Genomic DNA, 11,138 nt, shown 5'->3' with positions numbered 1-11,138 from the left:
TTCGTTCTTCTTTAGTTTCAACAGATGTCTATTAAATATCTATCTACTGGCTGGTTGAGATTTTCCATCGTCAACCTTCCAGTGGTCCATAGCTCTGGTTGCACCAGACTTCGTGGACATGCCCAGTAATGACAGCCAAACTTTGCAATTCATTACCTGTACACCTGTGATCTTTCAGTCAACTTCTGTCCTTTAGGAGAGCCCTGAAAACCTGGCTCTACTCACAGAAGTGCGGTATTTGCTTCAGTTCTCATGTTACATTCCATTCCATGACAAACTACCAGTATTTCAGTTCAGTTCAAACAAAAGTTTAATTGGACCAATTAGACCTTAAATACCTAAAATCTCCATAAATACAGTTTCAAATAAAACATATCTTAATAAAATCTAGCATAAAATTCATACATATAAAATTCATTAATCATTCCACCTTTCTATTTAAAATACCATGTATCATATAAATATCTATGAGAAAGATTTCGATTCCATTCACCTTCATGGATTTTTTTAACTTTTTGGATGAACGTCCGTATGGCACGTGCTATATCTAAATTACACATTTCAATTAAAAGACCTACCACTCGTCTACCAGTATTGATTTTATTTGTAGCTACTACCATTTCTTTCTTTATTGTTACCCCGTTAAGCCTGGCTTTATTGGATGGCCCTATATGTGTAACAAGTAAAAAAATGTGCTCAGATGGAAACCAATCACCAGAATACCAGTGTTATTAACTAAATTGCAGTGCAGTAACAGATCCACATTGCAGCCAGATTTTATTGGGAACGTGACTAAAGATTTAAGTCCTGGATATAAAAGAAGCAATTAATAAAGTAAGGTGTTTTACACAAAATTTTGAAAAATTCCGCATTCTGGGCACAAATAAGACGATAGCTAAAAGAAGTATAGTAGCCAGAAATAAATGCACCCCCATTTTCAAGTGATGAAAAACCATAGCAAAATGAGGTCCAAGGTGCATGCTGAATTACATATTTGGAAGCAAGGGTGGACTTTTTACATGAGATGAGCACAGGGTTTTAGCAAGGGAAAGGGAAAGAGTGTGGCCCTGTATGGATAGTTGCAGTGCTTCATTTGCTGAAAAAAGTGAAGGCCCCTAAAGTTGTAGCAAAGTTTTGATCCTAACTCAAGCCTCCTTTCTTCCACTTCTTGTCTATCTACTTCCTATGGGCTCTTTTTCAACCCGATTTCTACCTTTGTCAAAGTTGCGCCATCTTTTCCGTCAGTCTTCTTTCTCTCTTCATGCCATTTTCGTGCTTGCTTGGAGTCAAAGACTCTTGAAGAAAAATCAATCCCAATTCTGAAAAAAGAGTGCTGGTACCCAGCACCTGTAACCACCGGCACAAATTAAGCACTGGCGAGCTCACAAACACTCTAATAGCTTATCTGAAGCGTGATGATTTCTCAGTCCTCTATCGAGCAATGGCATCCATATTTACCATTCACAACAATTACGCAACATTCAACTGTTTTAGGAGAAAACACAATTCTTATAATAATTTTATTTCTAAACACAACAGATGACTAACAAGCAAATAATTATTAAGGGTGACTTGGTAGCACGCTACAAACACTTGAGATAAAGAAGAGATCTGATGGTGGAGTTAGACTGCCACAGATGGTCCTGGTGATGCTGTCGGCATTAGATGAAGAGGAAACTGTGGACCGAAGGGCACGAGCAGGTGTCCAGCTGGCGCACGCGCCTCCACGCGCCTTTGCACCGAGGATTCCCCACCGCTTGAAAGTGAAGCATCTGGTTCCTAACACAAAGTACAGAGGATTATGAATGCACGGATCATCTCACCTGTCAAGCAGGGCAGTGGGTAGGCCGAATGGGAGCACAGATGAACATGCCAGCTGCATTAGGCTTTCTAGGAAGTGTATCGTGAAAACAGGATAGGTAAGCACAATATTTCTGATTACTTTCACAACTCCGGACCTTGAAGTTGTCCCTCAGAATTAGAAATGTACATCGCTGAACAATTTTATCTGTGCCATATGCATGTGAGTTGTCAGATAAAATACTTATGCATATGAGCGCAACAGTGAAGAAATCAGCAATGACGTCATACATTCACAGCAGCAGGTGGCATCACACAGTCACGGCAGTAGATGACATTATATTTTCATATTTATGATTCCATAGCCAATCATTGACCGAAACAAAAACGTTATGGTTTGTCTGAGAAGAAAACCCTTTTGTGCCTCTTTATTTACTTTACAAGCTGCAGCAAGTAATGATTCCAATGCTTAACTCGGTATAAACCGCATGCTGACCTGGAAATTGGAATGTGCAAACCTCATGCGTATAGCAAACCTCTAAGAACATCTCTCCGAAGCCCCTGCATCTCTTCAATGTCACATCTCATCACAGCCCCTGTATCTCTTGACTGGCGCATTACTCCACAGCCCCTGCATCTCTTCAATGTCACATCTCTCCACAGCCCCTTCATCTTTTTAATGTCACATCACTCCACAGACCCTGCATCTCTGAATGTCACTTCTCCGCACAGCCCCTACATCTCTGAATATCACATCTCTCCATAACCCCTACATCTCTTGAATATGACATCTCTCCACAGCCCCTGCATCTCTTCACTAGCACATCCCTCGACAGCCCCTGTATCTTTTGACTGTCACATCTCTCCACAGCCCCTGCATCGCTTCACTAGCACATCCCTCCACAGCCCCTCCATCTCTTAACTGTCACATCTCGCCACAGCCCCTGTATCTCTTGAGTGTCACATTTCTCTACAGCCCCTGCATCTCTTGAATGTCACATCTATCCACAGCCCCTGCATCTCTTGAAAGTCACATCTCTCCAAAGCCCCTGCATCTCTTCACTAGCACATCTCTCCACAGCCCCTGTGTCTCTTGACTGTCACATCTCCCCGCAGCCCCTGCATCTCTTCACTAGCACATCACTCCACAGCCCCTGAATCTTTTGGCTGTCAAATCTCTTCACAGCCCCTTCATCTCTTGAATGTCACATCTCTGCACACCCCGTGTATATTTTCACTCCCACTTCTTGACAGCAGCCTCTGACTCTCTTTACTGCCACTTCTCTCTACAGCCCAGATACATCTTCACTATTCTACCACTCCACAGCCCCTAATTTTAATGCGCTCCTCCAGTATCTCACCACAGCACCATCTTCTCAACATAACAGAGGATCTCCTCACAGCCACAACCCCTACCCACAGTCCCAGCGCGTCCCCTCACTGTATCTTTTCCCTGCCCTGCTTTCTCTCCACAACCCCACCAGCCAAACACTGTTCACAACTCACCCCTTCAGACTCATATTTCTCCACAGCCCTAGCATCACCCTACAGTCCCAGCATCCTTTTACACAAGCAGGTTGATCTGGTCACAAAATACCCCCACCCCAAGTTGCTGGTTGTAAGGGAACATTACTGATCTGCTCACACCTCATCATTATTTGAAGAAACAAAAGGCTCTTGAGTCTCAAAGTGCGGAATACGCTGAGGACTCCGGTCGGAGGCCAGTGGCGGCTCCCAGGTAAGGCGGAGGAGCGCCGGCCCATTGCTTTTCAGCAGTGCAAAAAAGGAAAAATAAAATGATAATAACAGAATGTTATTATCATTTTATTTTTCCATGTTGAAGCCAGTTTTGGGGCGGGGCTTGACTGTCATCACAGCCAGCAGGAGGAGGAGTGGTTGGTGCACTTAAGTGCGCATGACAGGTTGGCCAGCCATCTTGGGCCGGCCAAAAAGTAATGGGCAAGGATTGCACAGCCTGGGTGGAAGGCATGCACAGGCTCCCACTCCCTGTCTGAGCACCAAACCAGGCCACTCAGACCAATCACGACCCTGCTGTCATGCTGGAGACAGCAGCGTTGTGATTGGCTGGAGGAGTCTGGGAGCCTGTGTGCTTCCATGCTGCCAGGAAGAGAAGAGGACAAAGGAGAGGCAGTGGCCTGCCAGCAGGTAAGTAATGTTTTCTTTTCTTTTTTTATCCTCCCCCCGCCCGCCCCACCACTACTGTCCCGGAGCAAAACCACTGTCAGAGGTTAGGCAGAACGGGGGGAATTGCAGTCTGTGTTCTGTTTCTGGGGTCCAACAACCTCAAACTTAAACTGGCTCTATTTGGGAACATGGGCTATCTGCTGCTGTCACTTCCCTCACAAGCAGTGCTTCTGTGCATCCAGACTCTTTATAGTTAATTTACTGCTGCTGTCCCCACCTCATCTGTTAGGAAATGTTTAACCCCTTGCATGCCCGCCCCTTTCCCCGCCCAGTGCCGCGCTTTGTATTAGCGGGCGGAGGTCATGACGAGCTGGACTCGTCATGGGCACAGCGCCACCGCAGCCCATGACGAGTCCAGCTCGTCATGGGCACTGAAGGGGTTAAAGCAAATAATATTCTTTCAGTAAACATGCATCCTGTAACCCTGTATGTTAATTGTGAGTGCCCTTGGTCTCTCTTCCTCTGGAAATGCTCTCACAGGAGAAAGCCAAATTTCGGTCATTTCACAAAGTAGGCAAGAGCAAAGATGTGGTCCCAAGCAAATTTCTTATTTTCCAAATCTTACATTATTTTAAGTACACACAATTAATGTTTCTGTATTTTAGAGTGCTTTTGTAAGCTGTTTAACTTTCCTTCAAAATAAAATCTTTCATTGCCATCAATCTGCTTTCTTGCATGGTGCAGGGTCATGTTCCAGGGTCTCACTTTTTGTTCATATGCACTTTTCCGGTTTAAGCTGAACTGTTCTGTAATTGGATGACTGTTGCTGCAATAAGGGCCGGACAAACCTTTTATTTCACCGAACGTTTTTCCCAGTGAGCTGGAGACATTGGGCCTGATTCACAAAGGTAAACTGAGACAGAAGAAGACTAAAACTTAAGTTAAACTACGTCAAAAGTCTAACTTTACTACTCGTAAATGCCCTTTGCGAATACCGAAAGTCGTAAAATTAGACTTTTGTCTCAGTTTACCTTTGTGAATCGGGTCGATTGCAGGCCAGTTTCGAGAGTTCAGCGCCTCTGTAACGTTCCATAGATCTTCGAGATTATTAGCAGCAGGCAGAGGGAGTTAAAGAGACAGAAAGATGAAGATGGTTAGAGAGGGATGGGAGAGGGATTGAGAGATTAGAGAGGGAGAAGAGAGACAGGAGAGAAGGAAAGAGAGAATTAATGGATGAAAGAAGAGCGATAGAGCGAGGAAATAAAGGGAGTGGAGATGATTTGACCATCTTTGCCAGGGCTGCTTTTGGATCCCCAATCCGGTCCTGCCTCTAATTAAAGAATAGGGCTGGTAGATATATTCTGCTCTGCCGGCGGAATCGGTGGAATTTTGGCCACTCCTCATTAAGCTTGTAACACGGAGTTCAGTCAAATTCTGCCGAAAGCCGGGTGGTCGGATTTTTTTTTCATGCAGGGCTCAAAAACTGTAAGTTGGCAAGCGTGAATGAGATTTGGCATTCCTTAGCACAATTTTCAGTTGCTACGAGGGCACCCAGCAAGATTTCTCCACTGCAGGCAGTCCCAACCGTGTGCGGTCAGAAAGCTGCCACTTGAATAGCAAATCTACTCGAGTAGCAGCAAAATCAGTCAGAGAAGTTGCACCCTCTGATGCTGCATGGTGCCGTTTGGGCTGATTTTTCAGCACGGAACGTGCTCCCCGTGCTAAGTCACAGCACAAGCAGCACAACTTGCCTATTTCAGCCCGTTGACAGAATTCCGTGGAACCTCATGGAGTTTTTTTGTACCTCTGGGAGTAAAACTCTTCATGTACCGCCCAGGCCTATTAAAGAACAGCTCAGCTCAAGTGAGAAGACATGTGTCCCATTGTGGAATTGATACAGCCTCTAACAGTTCCACTAATGTGGCTGGGCCACTGCTCTGCCGCCTGCCTGTGCCCTGGTTGTTTCACTCACTTACGCCCTCACCACCGCCCTCGTCCAAAAGTCCGGCATTTGCATAGATGAAAATTCTGAAATGCCACTCTGAAATGACTTCAATCAATGCAGGGTAGATTTGTTTTCCCTCTCCTCTGGGGCCCAGTGCCATTGCAACAGAAAGCTACACCTCTGTTCTTTTTCTTTTTTTCCATTTTTTTTTTTTTGTCCTCATTTACAACCCAGATGGGCTTGTCCAGACTGATGATTATTGAGAAGAAACAACCGTCTCAGAACACTGGAACAGCTGCTATTATACCCAATTTGGGCCAAGACTGCCGGTGCTATCTCATTCAACAGGTTAAGGACGATGCCCACCAGGGGTACCCATCGCTCAGCTTAGGCTGCGAGAGCGTCTCAATCAAATCCTAGAGAGGGGTGTAGGATAGGCAAGAGAGAGAGGGTTGTATAATCATTGGACTAGGGGAACAAAAAACAAAAAAAAAACCCTAGCTCCATTTCAACATATTCCAAAACTCCCGCTTTTTCTTGTTTCCTGCCCTAGAAAAGTCTAGTTTCGATGTTTTTAATAAAGAGGACAGCCATTCTTGGTGAGTAGGTGGTGACGAGTCTTTCCATTTGATGCAAATCTCTCTCCAAGCAAGCAAGATAGCAAAAAATAGGAGTTTCTCAGCTGGCCCTTCTAGATTGTTTGCCAAGCCAAACACCAGACAATAATGTGTGTCCCCAAGGCTCTAGTAAGTGTATCACTCACCCCTTCCCAAAAACTGGAAAGGGCGGGACAGTTCAAGAACATGTGAATATCCGAAGCTCCTACTGCCCCACACTTCGCACAGCATACTGGTGGCCCGCTTGAACATTTTGTTAACCTTTGTGGTGAGTAGTAAGCTCTGTGCATTGTAAAAAGGTGATTTCTACGAAGCCAGGCTGGTTTTACCGTATCATATAGCGTTTTGCAAGATTTTAACCAAAGTGACTGAAGGTCTTGCTGTGGGATACTGCTCTCCCAAAGAGAGATGGGTAGTAGGAATTCGCCGTCCTGCTCTTCCATAATGGAGCGGTACCAAACCGCCACCTCTTTCTTTGCCGGACGTTTATGTATGACCAGATGTTCAAAATGATTTGTACCACCCATTAGATGTTTATTACGGGAAGGTTGGACAGCGTTAGCCCAGCTGGTTAGTTGGAGATATTTAAATCTGGAGAGGGAAGAACCAACTATATCTCTAAGGGCCTCCCAGGAAACTAAAGTACCTTCCACAAAAAGGTCTCCCCACCTCTCAATTCCTGCCACCCTAAGAGGAGTTGACAAGCTATCTGACAAACACTCCGGAGTCCCAGGAGAGTTCCAGATAGGGGCGTACCCTGAAAAGTATCCCAGTTTTAGTGAAGCTCGAAGGCTAGCCCATGATTTAGCCAGCCCCTGTAACACCTTCAACCTAACCTTTTTAAAGAATTTTGCATTGCCATATTTATATAAGAAACCTTGCTCAGAGATACCAGAACCTCTCAACATGGCCAAAAACATGGCCCCAACACCCTCACTAATAGGGGTTTTTAACAACATACGAGAGTAGGAAAGTTGAAAGGCCCAAGCGTATAGCTGTATGTCGGGAGCCGCTAAACCACCCTTTTCTCTTCGTCTTCTAATTTTTTTCCAAGCTATCCTAGACTGTCGAGAGGCCCAGACAAAGGTGTTTAATTCGCTCTGAAGTTTACACAATGCTCTCGTATCAAAATATAGAGGGATAGCACCGAAAAGAAAAGTAAATCTGGGCATAATGGACATCTTGATGAGATTAACTCGCCCAAGTATTGAGAGCGGTAACAGGGCCCAGGATTTCATTAATGTACGAGTTTCACTAGATATTAGCATTAAGTTATAAGTGGGTATCTTTTCAATCTCCTGGAGAATATAAATTCCTAAATATCTCATATTGGTCTTCAGTGAAGGGAGCTGTTGGTGGATCTGCATATTCCAAGCCATAATTTCTGTTTTAGAGGTATTGATCTTATACCCTGAAATTGCACCGAATTCCGATGCCAGCTCCATAGCTACGGGGTAGGCAGTGTTCAAGTCTGATGTAAATATAAGCACGTCGTCAGCGTACAAAGCCACTTTATTGTCCCATTCCCCATATCTGAAAGGCGATATTCTACTGTCATCTCTCAGAAGCTGGGCAAAAGGTTCAATATACAAATCAAACAATAGGGGGGAAAGGGGACACCCCTGACGTGTACCTCTAGAGATCTCAAAAGATTCAGCCAGAAAGCCATTTATAAGTAAATTGGCCGAGGGATTGCTGTACAAAAGGGCAACAGACCGCCTGAACCTCTCTCCAACCTTGAACTTGGCCAGGACCTCCGGCAGGAACACCCAGTTGACCCTGTCGAAGGCCTTAGCAGCGTCGAGAGTCAAAACAGCAAGTGCAAGAGAGCACGTTGAGGCTAGGTCTATAGCCCCAATCAGATCATGGGTCAATTCTGAAAGATGACGCCCTGGTATAAAGCAATTAGACAAACAGCGCCACCATGTGTTAGAGGCCTCCAACCACACTACCAAGCCTTTTGACCAAAATAGAGGCAAAGATTTTATAGTCCGCATTTAATATAGAAATTGGCCTATAAGATTCACAACTCGTGGGGGGCTTCCCTGGTTTTAATATTAGGGATATAGTTGCTTTATTCCAGGAAGGTGGTGGAATCGAGCCATCTAAAAGGACTTGATTAAATAAAATTGTCAAGATCGGAACGACCTCCTTAACAAGAGCTCTATATAACTCAGAGGGGAGACCATCGGGGCCTGCTGCCTTACCCTTTTTTGATCTCATTACTTCACATTGGACCTCCTCTTGAGTGATCGGGAGGTCTAAGGCAGCTTGTTGTTCCGGAGTTAACTCAGGGAGGTTAACATTGCTTAACCAAGATTGAATCCTCAAATGGTCGGAGTCCCCATCTTCCCTATAGATTTCCTGAAAGAAGGAGTGAAACGCCCCTCTAATGTCCTCATCCGCAGTGAAAGCTACACCTCTGTTCTTGCCTTTCAATGCATCTCCACACCCACTTACCATTTGTTCCCCATACTTAGTGTCAGTACTTAATTTGCAAAATAGTAATTGCCAGGGCCTTTATACTGAGGCCACTGCAGCTTGCGCCACCCATTACCATGCCAGCATTGCCAATGACAGACCAACATAACTACTAACCATCACACTCCTACAAGTGTAACAACTCAAACTTTTAATATACATTATCGACGACTAATACCTGCCGTTATTCTTATAGCTTTGGTTGGCAGATATTAGTCATTTTAATGTATATTTCATTATTAAGCAACTGTGATTGTGCTCTTCAAAAAATTAGACAAACAGCGCCACCATGTGTTAGGCTGTCATACGTGCAGACACTAAAGTGCCGGTGCCGAGCACCAGAAACCACTGGCACAAATTGAGCACTGCTTGGTGTAGAGATTTGGAGGTAACGCCGACTTTGGTTAAAGGAAGCTAAGGAGGTCTACCGGTTCTCTCCTATGTGCCGAACAAGGGGGATATTTCTATAGGCTCCCATCCCCGCCTGTTTACAAGAACGCCAAAGACATCCCTATTACCCAGAGATGCCACTGAGGTAAACAGTTGGGATAGAGACTGCTGGAAATGTATGCAAGGAATACTCTGTAGCTTTGATTCTGACACTGTAGGAAACAGAGCGTGGCAGTACAAAGGAATAACTACTCTGGCACTCAAAGAGCAGAGACTTGGGCACTCCTGTGCCCTAGACCACAAAGCGCTACAATTTCCGCAATCTTTCAACAAGCTGATACCAGTTGAAACATTTCTGAAGATAATTTCTATATTTGTAGATCTAAATTTCCAAATCCAAATTTGAAATTGTTAACCGCTGTTTACTACTATGTAAAAAAAAAAAAATCAACTTTAAAACTTACTTTTTTGCTCCTCTCCCATCTCCATAACATCGCTGGCTTCTTGGGTTGAGGGCAGGAGGTTGGCACTCAACACATACCGTGTATCCTTTACTGAGGTGCTGCATCCATTGAGTGTAGGGACTGTTTGCATGCAGGCAGGCTTTGGTCAATGACTGTAGCTGGAATTCTATACAATACCTACAGCAAAATATGTGAAATTTTATACATATTGGCTATATAAACAATTTTGCATCCTGAATAATAAGTTTGGATTTTGAAACAAGGGTCAACAAAATCTAAAGCATACAGGGATTTTATTCTAGTCTACAACTTTCACAAACTGTGTCACGTCACTTCAAATTTCATATGATATCCGGGAAATTCATTTGAGTAGGACATTTCTCGCCAAGAGGTATTTTCTCCTCGAACCAGTATCCTATGTATGTCATATAAGTGACTATGTTGCGCAGATCTCAATTGCAAAGCAGCCACAAGATTTTGTGGAGCCCTCTGCATAAATCAGGTCCCTCTGAGTGCATTTTGCACTGTGCATGGGTAAGGGACCGTAATTGTTTGATGGTAGTATTGATCTTTGAGCATTACCTTTCCCAACGTTTATCCACCCACGACCTATCTCCCCTGCTCCTGTTTCCTATCCCATGTACACTGACCTCTCTTTGGAACCTGTCTGCCCTTCACTTGCACATCTCCTGTTGACATTGCTGTCTCACTTGCACCTCCATCGTCTTTCTTCCATGCACCTCTACCATGCTACACCACTCTCCATTCTGTAGGCATTATCCAATGCACCTTACCCATGATCCTCCCTGGTTGTCTCTTCTTTATCTAGGCCTCAATATAAGAGACTTACTGAGACAAAAAGCTTACTCTCATCCAGTGTCACAAAGATATCACCCAGTCCAATTTCTAGATCATCTTTAGTCAGGGCTGGATTTGTAGCCAAGAACACTTTGCACACTAAGGTCTCTATTACCAGTCTAGCTGTCCACGGACTACCAGACTCGTGGTGGCGCAGCGGTCTCCCGACCGGCCTATTATGATTCGGACCGTCAGACCACTACCGCCCACCACAGCCGTTAGGGAACCGTTGTACACTGGTGGGGTTGCGGCGGTGTAGAGGCTGTAAAATGCTTGGTGGGCCTGCCACGATCCCGCCAAGCATATTACATGTGTCCTCCGCCTTGAAAACAGTGGCAGAGAGGAAACGGAGGGGACCCTACAGGGCCCACTAGTGCCTCACGCCCTGTGAATGCACACAGGGGGGCACAACATGTGCCTAACATCCTGTGTGCAAGC

General features: G+C 44.8%; 1 protein-coding gene across 1 annotated transcript in view; it reads right to left on the bottom strand.

Annotated features, from left to right (window-relative positions):
- Positions 1-292: 292 nt before the first annotated feature.
- The window catches only part of LOC146812438 (somatomedin-B and thrombospondin type-1 domain-containing protein-like), an 88,173-nt gene continuing 77,327 nt past the window's right edge, over positions 293-11,138 (bottom strand). Inside the window, exons 4-5 of the mRNA XM_085619437.1 lie at positions 9,843-10,019; positions 293-1,779 (exon numbers count right to left, since the gene is read on the bottom strand). Of these exons, the coding sequence (XP_085475563.1) occupies positions 1,662-1,779; positions 9,843-10,019 (295 nt within the window). The 3' untranslated portion in view covers positions 293-1,661. The remainder of the gene's footprint in view (positions 1,780-9,842; positions 10,020-11,138) is intronic.

Source organism: Triturus cristatus, chromosome 7, assembly GCF_964204655.1.
Source record: "Triturus cristatus chromosome 7, aTriCri1.1, whole genome shotgun sequence".
Lineage (NCBI taxonomy): Eukaryota > Metazoa > Chordata > Amphibia > Caudata > Salamandridae > Triturus > Triturus cristatus.
The sequence above is the reverse complement of the archived record's forward strand: the minus strand, read 5'-3'. Positions and strand labels throughout refer to the sequence as shown.